Source organism: Grampus griseus, assembly GCF_964374135.1.
Source record: "Grampus griseus genome assembly, chromosome: 3".
Lineage (NCBI taxonomy): Eukaryota > Metazoa > Chordata > Mammalia > Artiodactyla > Delphinidae > Grampus > Grampus griseus.
The window spans coordinates 121,995,834-122,008,562 of NC_139019.1; the positions used below are offsets into that span (position 1 = coordinate 121,995,834).

At 36.8% G+C, this 12,729-nt stretch overlaps 1 protein-coding gene across 2 annotated transcripts in view; it reads right to left on the bottom strand.

Moving 5' to 3' along the window:
- Positions 1-2,938: 2,938 nt before the first annotated feature.
- LARS1 (leucyl-tRNA synthetase 1) overlaps positions 2,939-12,729 on the bottom strand; it is a 69,861-nt gene continuing 60,070 nt past the window's right edge. Inside the window, exon 33 of one of the 2 annotated variants that reach the window (XM_082650141.1) lies at positions 2,939-8,357. In XM_082650141.1, the coding sequence (XP_082506267.1) occupies positions 8,152-8,357 (206 nt within the window). In that variant the 3' untranslated portion in view covers positions 2,939-8,151. The remainder of the gene's footprint in view (positions 8,358-12,729) is intronic. The other variant, XM_082650142.1, reaches the window with a different exon arrangement.

Genomic DNA, 12,729 nt, shown 5'->3' on the forward strand with positions numbered 1-12,729 from the left:
ATGCATATCTTCGAGGTGTTCTGCAGAAACTAAGACCCCCAACCTGGAAGAAGATGGTGACAATCTGCTGACCATAAGCACAGAAACCTCAGACTAGCTGGAACCAGAAAGTTGATGATTAAGATTCCCAAAACATTAGCCTGTTACCTCACCACCAACCAATCAGAAGAAAGTCCAGGAGCTACAACCCTCACCCCAAATGTTGCCTTTAAAAACTCGTACTTGAAAGCCATCAGGGAGTTACGGTCTTTTGAGCACAAGCTGCCTGTCCATTATCCTTGCTTGGCACCCCGCAAATGCATGCTGCACTTTCCTTCACCACAACCCAGGGTCAGTAACTTGGCTTTGCTGTGCAGCAGGTAAGCAAATCCAAGTCTGGTTTGGTAATAATTTTCACATTAGAAAATCACCATTTTGCACAGTTTCCAACATAATTTATTCAGGAAAGGATCGGGGGTAATAAAACCATTAGGTAAAAAATTGGGAACAGGACATTTGCAAGGTGCTAAAACATCCTCTACAGATTTCTAACCGTAAAAGAAATAACGGATCTTAACTCTGGAGAAATACTCAAAATGTATCTTTACAATGGAAAGTCCTGAGAGTGTTTTTTTAAAATGTATATTTACAACAAAAACTCTGAAAGTGATTAAAAATATGTATCTTTATAATGGAAAGTTCTGCAAGTGATCAAAACGTATCTTTAAAAGGAAGAGTTTGAGAAATTATCAAATTTAGCATCACTAAGAGTGGGACAAACTGATATTACGTATCTCTTGATATGATACAACAGGAAGTAATGTTTAACCTAAATCTCTTTGTCTGTAGACCATGCTGTCCAACAGAAATAAAATGCGAGTCACATATGCAATTTAAAATTTTCCAGAAGCTACTTTTTAAAAAGAAACCGATGAAATTAACTTTAATATATTTTATTTAATCCAATTTATTCAAAATATTATTTCAGCATGTAATCAACATAAAATTGAGGTGTTTTACATTCTCTTTGTCATAATAAGTCTTTATTCTACGCTTTTACAGCACACGTCAATGCAGACTACTCACATTTCAAGTCCTCTACAGACACATGTGGTTAAGTGGCTAAATTACTGAGACAGCACAGCTCTAGACCTAACTCCAGTATAAGAAAAACAAGGGGTACAACAAATCACCACTTAGTCCTCCAAAGTGAAAATGCAGTTAACTACTCCTTTGTCACATTCCTTAAGCCCTTAGGAGTAAGGACCGTGTCCTATCCTGTTTGTTTTTCATGTGTGTGCGTGTGGGGGGTGTTCCCTACCTTATAATCAATTAAGCTTTAAGGATAGCAGTGAGCAGTTAGAAAACTTAATTGATGCTGTAAGTCTTGGGTGGCATCTAAGTATTTTCTAATACAGATATGAAGTTATGTCCAAAGATATTAAGGAGAGAAAATAGCATAACAAAGTATCAGCTAACACTGAGAACTTACCTGAGCCAGGCACGTAAGTATCTAGTAAATAGTCATCAGAATGACTAAGTGAATGAATTTTTCAAGTGAAAAACAGAAAGACAAAACTACTACAAACTATAACAGACATGAAGGAACATATCATCTCATTCCCACCTAAAAATTTGCAGTGACTCTCTAGGTAATTAAATCAACTTCGAATTTCTGCCTGGAATCCAAGAATTGTTATAATAAGGCCCAATTTACTTACCTGTTTCCAATTTCTCTCTCATTCCTCCAAGATAAACATTCCATTCCCAGCATTATCTCCCAAACAAGCCATGCATTTGCTTTCACCTCCTAGCCCTTATCCACACCTGGTTCTAAAAGCTTGGAATGCGGCCCTGCTCTCCTAGCTGCTGCTCCAATCCTAATCATCCCTCACAGCGCACCTCATCTGTGAAGTCTTATCTGACTCAAGTCCATAGAAACTTCTCCCTCTTCTGACCTAACAGCCCTGACATTGCTGGCCTTGGTCAAATACATTCTTGTTTCCCATGCATGCATTCCTTGTTTAATAAGTATGCTGCAATGGACTGGAGCTATGGAAGCCAGGGCTCTGACACATCTCTGCCACTGATGTATAGGATTTGGACAGGTCACTTGTCCTCTCTAGACCTGTTTCTTCACGTGGCCTCTTTGCTACCCCTTCAGCACACCAGCTACACGCCCCTGCCTCAGAGCTTTTACACCTGCTGTACCCTCTGCCTAACATGCTTTTTTACCCAGATTATCTGCTAACAAAACTATATATGCATTTACCCTTGGACCTACAAGCCAACTTCCATAAATTTAAGATACACTTCCACAAATACAAAACCACATATCCACAAAGTTACTCACTATATAATTCTATACAGGTTCTATAAAATATCAGAAACTTAGAAACACCTAAATGCCCATCCATAGGAAACTAATTGAATGAGTTATGGTACACCTTTACAAAAGTATAACACAGAGGAGAGAAGAGGAGGGACAGAAGGGGGCAAGGGAGGAAAAGGAGAAGGACAAAGAAAGAGATCTCCATGACCTAAAGTAAAAAAATAAATATATACATATATTTATCAAAAAATAAATTTAACTTAAAAAAGCAAGGTATAAAATAATTATCTATAACATCTACTTTTTACATGAGAAAGGAGGAAGTAAAGTACATATAAATAAATATTTGCTTAATTTTACAAAGAGACACAGGAAAGATAATCTAGAAACTAGCAAAATGGTTAGCTATAGAACATGGGAATGTGGTGCCAGAGAGTAAAAATTCTCTGAATGGATGTAGTTTTGACTTTCAAACAGTGTAAGTACTTTACTTTTTCAAAAAATAAATAAAAAGGGGAAAAACCCATAAAATTGAGTAAGAGAAACAAATGACTTTATATTAAAACCACAAATGAAAAGGAATTCATTCAAGTAACATGTAAACACAGTGCTTTGACTATTTCCCTTAGTGAGAAACACCTTAAAGACACAAAGAACTGCAAATTTGTTTTTCAAAAAATATATATTGAACTCTACTTAGTAAATTTGTTGTTCATAGTAGCACTGCATTGGCAAGTCTGAAGTTATTAACAGAGCAAATCAGTAAATATACTGAAGTTCTTGGGAACCAGAATTTTCACTGTGTGAGAAGAAAGATACAGATATTTTCAGGGAAAATGCAAGAAAGAATTGTGGTATTAGATAAAATTATGATTTTTATGTATACATATTTCTTAGCTCTGCCTGTTGGAAAAGCCTAAAAAAAACCCCACAACTTAGTAGCAATGAGCACACAAAACACCCAGATCTTGCTTTCTTAATACCATTCTCCATTAAAATGAAGCAGAGGTCCTTGGAGAAAAAACTGATTCCTGTTCTGGGGACAGGAAAATACAAGGTGAACAGGAAACTGCTTGTGCCATTAAGCAAAGAAATGTTCCAAGACTGATGGGGAGATAGCAAAAGCACACAGGAACTAGCTTGAATGGGGCTCCCACTGGATAACTCCAGAAAATCTGAGCAGTCAAAGTATAACAATGGTAACAGATCATAGCATATATGAAAAAAAGAACCCATCAGTCCATAGTGGTTTGTAAAGAATGGTGAAAGGCAAAAAATGGAAGCAAAGGGGAAACCTCTTCTTTACAGAAGAATGATACCTAATATATGTAGAAGAAATGATAAAATTAAGAACTCACCCTATTACAACTACCCATGTAGTTACTGGCAGAAAGATGATCGATGAATGCTACCATTTCCTGAAAGTTTGCTGGTAAACAGGATATTCACATAAATTTTAAAATATCACCTTACAGGCTACTTACTAATTACAAAAGGGAAAGATTGCTTTTTCAATGGAGAAATCTGAAGATACTACTTTAACCAAGTGATCAAACTTAGTATCATCAGTAATGGGAACACACCAACAATATATGAATCTGACAATCATCAATACATGATGCAGTGGGAAATATCACCCTGTAGTAGTCTTACCAAGATTTTAAAATCTGAATCCAACCACGAGAAAACAGACAAATCCAGATTGTGAGGCAAACTTACTAGCAACTGGCATGGAGTCATCAAAAATGTTACTGTGATGAAAGACCGAAAAAGAAAAGCTGAGAAACTGTTCTAGTGTGAAGGAGATCAAGAGACATGACCACAAAATGTAATGCTTGATCTCTGAATAGACCCTGAAAAAAAAACCCTAATATTATTACTAAACTACACTGGGCATATAAAATATATGCCCAATGTTACATTTCTTGGGCTATATATATATATATATATATATATACATATATATATATTTTTTTATTATACAAGATAATGTCCTAGTTCTTAGGGGTTACATGCTAAAGTATTGAAAGGTAAATTGTCATGGTGTCTGCAACTTACTGTTAAATGGTTCAAAATTTTTAAAAACTATATTCTAAATGCAAGGCGGTATCGTGGATAGGATCCTGTAATAGCAAAAAGACATTAGCGGAAAAACTGGTGGGACTTCCCTGGTGGCGCAGTGGTTAAGAATCTGCCTGCCAATGCAGGGGACACGGATTCTATCCCTGGTCTGGGAAGATCTCACATGCCACGGAGCAACTAAGCCCATGCACCGCAACTACTGAAGTCCGCGCCCTAGAGCCCACGTGTCGCAAGTACTGAAGCCTGCGCGCCTAGAGCCTGTGCTCTGCAGCAAGAGAAGCCACTGCAATGAGAAGCCCGCACACTGCAACAAAGAGTAGCCCCCGCCAGCTGCAACTAGAGAAAGCCTGCATGCAGCAACGAAGATCCAACACAGTCAAAGATAAACAAAAATTTATAAAAATACAGGCATATTAAAAAAAAAAAGAAACACTGGTGAAATCCTAATGAAGCCTTTAGTTAATGGCAGCGTACCAGTATTAATTAGTTTTGACAACTGAACCAAGGTTACATAAAATAACATTAGGGGAAACTGAGTGAAGGGTGTACCAGAACTCTCCATACATTAGATGCAACTTTTCTATAAAGCTAAAACTATTCCAAAATAAAAAGTTCATTTTTTAAAATGTATGTTTCAAGAGAAAGCAAATGGAGCAAAATGTTAATAACTGGTAAATCTCAGTTGACAGGTATATGGATGTTTACTAGCCAATTATTTTAACTTTTCTGTAGGTTTAAAATTTGTCAAAATGTGAAAAGAAAATAAAGTGACAGAAGGTTAAAAGCAAAAGAATGGAAAAAGATATTCTACCTGAACACTAACCAAAAGAAGACCGATGTTATTATACTAATGTTAGACAAAGTAGCCTTTAGGAAAAAATAAAGGAAAACTTTCTAATTAGAAAAGTTCAATTTAACAGAAAGACAGTAGAATCTAAATTTATATGCACCTAATCACACAGCATCAAAATTTATAAAACAAAAATTGTCTGAACTAGAAGGAGAAATATGTACATCCAGGGTCATGAGAGATTTCAGTATGTCTCCAAAACAAAGAGTACACCAAGAAAACAAAACGGTAGGATACAGATTTGAACGATTCAATCTGCAAGTATGACCTAATGCACGTATGTAGAATTCCACAACTGCAGAATAAACATTCTTTAAAAGCTCACATGGAACATGTATAAAGAATGTTCTTACACTGGGCGATAAGCTTGTCTTTACGGGAGGAGGCGTAAGGCAGGCTTCCAAGGTGCTGGCATTGTGATATTCCTTGACATGGTGGTGATTACATAGGTTTTTGCTTTGTTGATAAATTCTGTTTCGTAGTTCATTTTTTGTATGTATTTTATATATTTGTGTGTATATTATATATTTCTTATTGTTGTTCAGTTTATGTGCATTACATTTTACAACTTAAAAAGAGTTAGAATCCTTTAGAAAGGTAACCATCTCCCATAAAACAATAAGCCCAATGCAGCTTATTTTTCCTTCAGCATTTCAACTAGTTGCTGTTTTTTGCTTCACACCTGATGAAGTAATAGGCTTATGCTTAGAGGCTTCCTTATACAAAACTTATATATCTTTAAACAAAAAAAATATATTCAGCCCAGCAAGACATTTATTCTTAAGAGAGACACATAGGAATTGAGACTGAGGGAACAGAGAATCCATGAATCCCAACTCACACTTAATCCAAGGAAGTATAGGTTCATAGGCTCATTTAATAAAATAGGCACAATCACTTACAACAGTAAAATTATTTTCCTTTCACCTTTCTTTTTTTTGGCCAAGCTCATTTCATTTAATTTGCCTAAGTTAAACATTAAGTAGGCTTTAGGCCCCAGGAAGGATTACTTTGATGTTGGGAATAACTAAGGCTATGCAGATTGAGGGAGCAGAAAAGAATCTAATGGAGGGCAAACAAAACAGCTGCCCCAGAAGAACCAAACAAATATGACATGATTATGGCCCATAGTAATCAATATAATCTTTATATCTTAATCCTGATATAGTAGTAGTAGTAATAGAAGTATTCAGTAACATTTACTGAAGGCTCATCATCATCATCATCATCATCAGTAACATTTCTAAAGGTCTACCACCTGCCAGGCACTATGTTATATATAAGATTTTCCTAGATTGTTTCATCTAAACATCTCACAGTAAGCCCAGAAAGTAGGTAAATTACTAGTTCCATTTTACAGATGAAGAAATAGGCTGAGTAACTGGCCAAAACCACCCAAGTAGCAAGTGGAAGAAATGGAAATCTAACATAGCTAGCCTGACTTCAGAGAATGTAACCTTATCCACTCTGCTATACAGCCTGTTCCTAGCAGATAAACAAGGATTTGCACTTAATGATCTCTAAGGAATATTTCAGTTCTAACGTTCTATGATTTGCTTTAATGATTCTATAATAGAGCATTCAACTAGGCCCAGTAATCTCAAACTGTATAAAGCAAAATAAGGAAGCTCAATAAAATCTCTTTACATGACCTTAAAAGTTAGAATTCAGGTTCCTTAGGATTATCAGAGTTGGACTTTCCCCATATTAAACCCTTCAAGAAATGGAAATGTTTTTCTTGTCTGTCAATCAATACCTAATATTTTTTCCTCATATGAAAACAAATGGCACAGACAATATCAAATGACATTCCAGAAAGAATAAGAGAATTTGCAATGCTGTTGGCTTGATCCTTTTTGTTTTGGTTTTTGTTTTATTTATTTATTTATTTTTGGCTGCATTAGGTCTTCGTTGCTGGGTGCGGGCTTTCTCTCTAGTTGCGGCAAGCGGGGGCTACTCTTTGTTGCGGTGCTGCTCAGGCTTCTCGCTGCAGTGGCTTCTCTTTATTGTGGAGCACAGGCTCTAGGCACATGGGCTTCAGCAGTTGTGGGACATGGGCTCAGTAGCTGTGGCGCACGGGTTTAGTTGCTCCGCGGCATGTGGGATCTTCCCAGAGTTTGAACCCATGTCCCCTGCACTGGCAGGCAGATTCTTAATCACTGTGCCACCAGGGAAGTCCCCGTTGGCTTGATCTTTAAACACAACTGGACTCAAGACAAATCTGATAGATGCAGATTTCTGGGGGAAATCCTAAATCCTAAAATTTCACCTAAAGTTAGTGAAAATCAAATAAACTGTTTATAAACTATTGATATTAGCCTTGAAAAAATATTATTGGTGGTTAACTGAATATATTAAAGCTAAAAAAATTCTTATAAACATAAGATCTATTTGTTCTTTATACAAAATACTGAGTGATCATAATCAAGTCAAAATATTCTCATTTGTTCTTTTAAAATCATGAGAGTTCTTTTTAAAAAGCAAAACTAGCTGCCTAACTTACTCTTTTAGAAGAAAAACAGCTAACTCCACAATGGATATAATATAAAAAGTTGTTAGATACTCCTTAGCCTCATAAATAATATGAAGTATACCTCATACAAGAAGCATACTGACACTTTTGTAATAATCTGAAATACTAGAAGCTTCTGGGAAATGGAAATTATTTGTTAAAAAACAAAAACAAAGTATGGTACAACTACTTCTCTTTGAGGCCTCAATAAGGAAAAAAAATTTATTAGGTCCAAGAATCCAAGAAAACTTGGTGTATTTACAAGTACATGCAGAATTTGATGGTTAGAAATGAAATCTATTTAGGTCCAGCCTATGATTCTCATAGCCCATCTACAGGCACGATCATAGTAGTAATATCCCCAGAAACCAGGATAAATCTCCAATGTGTCTGAATTTAATGAACCAGATAGACCATTGTATCACCAATATCTGCCCATAGCCCATTTTCAGTAAGATGAATTTTCTTGCTCGTGAGGTCCACGTGGAAAACAGCATGCTCAGAAATGGGGGTCTTCTCAGCGTGCTCTTTTCCCAGGACGGGAACTCGCCGAGGCCCCAACAGTGGATCATCAAATCTCATCAGTTTCACTTTGGAAAGGTCTACAGCAAAAGAAAGTATCAATATGAACATTTAATTACAGTCACTGACTCAAACCCATGCTTGAGCCTGATAATTCACACTGGTTGTTATATCTAAATCAATATTTTCATCAGATTACTAAATAGGACCCGATGCCAGAAAGCAAAGCTGAATCTAACAAATCTTCATCTTCTGTCAACTTTTACCCAGATCAAAGACCAGCAGAGATTCTGGATAACACATCTCCTGAATTACAAACCAAGGGGAGGGATTGATTATATTTTTGAGTATTATCCTATATGGTCTCTCAAATCACTTTTAATACACTTCAGTTAACCATTTTTCAGAATATTAAAAAGCCTAAAACTTATTTATCTTGCTTGTCTTGCTTCCTGGAATACTTAAAAGTTCAAGAATTGTGGCTTTTGGGGAAAGATAATTTTGGAAAAAGAATTACTACTCTAAGAAATAGCATTACCAGTTTCCTTGTTTTGCTCAAAGGATGAAAGTGTATCAACAAGCTGATGAGAGACAAGGAAAGAAGGGGAATGGCTGGGGGAAAGGGCACAGGTTTTAGAATTTTGAGCTTTTGGATGAGTTCCAACCCTCCCTTGCTTGAGATTTTCCTGATCTGCTCTTATGCAAGCTGATAAGATGGCTCCTGGTAAAGACAGCACTTGTCCCTTGAACAAATTTATGATCCAACAATCCTGCCAACAACTGAGCCCAAAAGAAATTTATTTATTTCAGCAATTCTGAGACTTTTCAACATCAAATGGTTTTATTTTATATGGTAGAAAAACACCATAAATGACTACAAATGCTGATTCTGGATTTACAGCTCATTCTAAGTGTAGCATGGCTAGTTTATACTTAACCTGATCCACAGAAACTGAAGATATTTTCTGAATTACTTCCCACCCCTTTCTAAAGTAGATTGCTGGGTGGTCCATGAGCTACACTCCCTCATGTTGCCTTGAGAGTATGAAACTTAGCATGAGAGGGATAAGGTTTAAAAAAAGATAAAAGGAGACATTAATGCAGCTGGCGGCTATGCCAGGAGTACAGGTTATCCAGGCATTCTATTCTTCTTGGGAAACAAAGACTAAAGGACTACAAGTTTAGGGTAGGGATCCTGGGGCTTATAGAGCAATTATCTGCAACTACCATGAAGGCAAACCCTGCCTAAGAGTCTTTGTAGAGTCTCTGCAGAGGCCATACAATCTATCCCCATATACAGCACAAGCCCTGAAAATTAAAATGGGAAAGGAGCACTTACAGTCTTCATGACAGCCATGGTCTCATTTGGGGGGAAGAACACAATTCATTTTAACAGCTACTGCAATTCAACATGCACACCAGTGATAGCAAATTATTTTCTTATGGAAGTAGTGACAAGTCCTACCGGCAGATTTTATGCACAAAGCCTTTTACTGAAGATCTGCCTCTGTCTGTCTCTCTCTCTCACTCTCTCTGAAACAGACCTCCCTCATCATTCCAAGCAATGCTGAATCAAACTATTTCAAAGAAGCCTTAATACCCAACCAGGCTTCTAAGTGGCTAAACACATCTGCTTTGATGTTTCACCATGTAGTTCACTACTGCCAATAAAATTATTGGTGCTTTCTTGTGGTTTTACTATCTTTTCTTATCCCAGACCTCTCTTATCATTGAAAATGTTGAAATTTAAGTCTGCAACTACACAAGATTTAAGGCACTTAAAGATGAGAGTGATTGAGAGTCCCTAGGGATTGATAATGTGAAATGGAGTTTTTCACCTCCAAATTATTAGTTCATATGTGGTATGGGTGGTAAGTGATTTAAAGTCATTATCGTCAAATAGTTGCTCCATGGCCTTTGTGGACTGAATGACGATTTTAGCTAGTGCCTCCTGGACCTAGATCATAATCACTCTCAATACAATTGGCACTAATTGGATGACCTGCTGGCTATCACAGCAGACAGACTGAGAAATATGTTACTGAATTTCACTCCTTTCCCATCTCATATACTCAATATACTCAGTCCCCTTAGATATCAAAGTAATCTGAGGGCTTCTGGAAAAGTCTTAAGTTTAGAGCTCTTCTGTAGATACTTGGAGGAATATCAATTGCAAACTCCCCCTAATATTTCTATCTATTTTCCAAATTCACAGTAGCCACTAATACCAAACTTAACGCACTTCATGATAATATTATTCACAGCTAGAATGACAAAGGATGTAAGAATTATGCCAGAGGCTCAGTGAGAAAAGACGAGCTAAAGAAAACACATCAGTACAGTTCTAAAGAACCTAGTCAGTGCTGCATCTGAGTGTATTTAAAAGGGAGTCAGGTTTAACATTATATTATATAATCCAATTTCCAATACAGGAATAAAACCTCTTATGCACTATAACCTCATAATAATCCTATCCAGCATGTCCACACAAATATCTGTTTTCTTCAGAAGCCACCATATTGTTCTTCAAAGTTAAGAGTTCTTCCTATTACAAAAATTTCTCATGACTGAATATATGCAATATAAAACAGCCAAAAGGAAGGCCACAAAACGGCTTCCTGTATGTTCACACTTTAAAATTTTCAAGTTCTGCTTTTTGTGGCCTATAAGTTCTAAGGATGGCATTATCATTCTACAGTACCTGGTTTATCGAAGGAACACGCTAAATGTCTAAAACAAAATGGATGAACCTTGAAAACATTTTGCTAAGTGAAATAAGACATACAAAAGAACAATATTGTATGATTCCACTATACAGGTACCTAGAACAGTCAAATACATAGAGTAGAAGAGTAGTTACCAGCGACTACAGGGAAGAAGAACGGGGAGTTATCATTCAATGGGTACAGAGTTTCAGTTTGGGATGATGAAAAAGTTCTAGAAATGGATAGTGTGATGGCTGCACATCAGTCTGAATGTACTTAATGCTACCGAACTGTACACTTAAACAATGACGAAAATGGTCAATTTTATGCTACGTATATTTTACCACAATTTTTTAAATGTCTGCAAACAAAAATATTCCTAGTCCTAACATATTGCTGGTACACAGTGAAAAAAGTATCAGTGTTTCCCTCATGCTAGTACACACTTTCCCTTCACCCTCACAGGTATAATTCTCAAGGCCCTATCAAACAATGTTTTCTCCATAATATCATCTCTGATCACCACAGCTGGAAATAATCTCACCTTTTTGTGTATAAATTTTACTATATCTCTCTTACTGTACTCAGCAGTTTCTCCTTAGATTGATTATGTACTTCAATAGCTTAGTCCCCTACTCCTTCACTAGATGCAGCCTCCTAATGAACAGTACTTTGTGGACTCCCCAAAGCCCCTAGTACCTACAAAGGAGTCTCTGCATACACACTTATCTCTACACACACTACACATGATATTCTCTCAAGAAATGACAACAGAAGGTACACGAATGACTTCAAGAGAACAAAAAATACATGGTAGAATGAATTCCAAAGGGCTATTTTAAGTCTTCTATGTAAATGGAATGTTGTTACCCTGAATATAATTCCGTAAATTGGTCACTGTATGGGATTTGTAAATCTTTTCAGAAAATTTTATACTGATGGTATTTGGCCCAATCAACTCTTGATTACCATAAGAAGAGAAGAGAGAGATTATGCAAAATAGGGAATCTCAACATTAATTTGTCTTCATAATTTGGAAGAAAAATAATACAGAAACAAACTAATTCCCTTCACGTTCTTCTCAGCGTAAGACCAGCTGAGTAATTAAAAAAAGAAGCTATACAATCCCACTACTGGGCATATACCCTGAGAAAACCATAACTCAAAAAGAGTCATGTACCACAATGTTCACTACAGCACTATTTTCAACAGCCGGGACATGGAAGCAACCTAAGTGTCCATTGACAGATGAGTGGATAAAGAGGATGTGGCACATATATACAATGGAATATTACTCAGCCATAAAAAGAAACGAAATTGAGTTATTTGTAGTGAGGTGGATGGACCTAGAGTCTGTCACACAGAGTAAGTCAGAAAGGGAAAAACAAATACCGTATGCTAACACATATATATGGAATCTGAAAAAAAAAAAAAAAAACAGGTCTGATGAGCCTAAGGGCAGGAGAGGAGTAAAGATGCAGACTAGAGAATGGACTTAGGACATGGGGAGGGGGAAGGGGAAGCTGGGACGAAGTGAGAGAGTAACACTGACATATATACACTACCAAATGTAAAATGGATAGCTAGTGGGAAGCAGCTGCATAGCACAGGGAGATCAGCTCGGTGCTTTGTGGCCACCTAGAGGGGTGGGATAAGGAGGGTGGGAGGGAGATGCAAGAGGGAGGAGATATGGGGATATATGCATATGTATAGCTGATTCACTTTGTCATACCACAGAAACTAACAC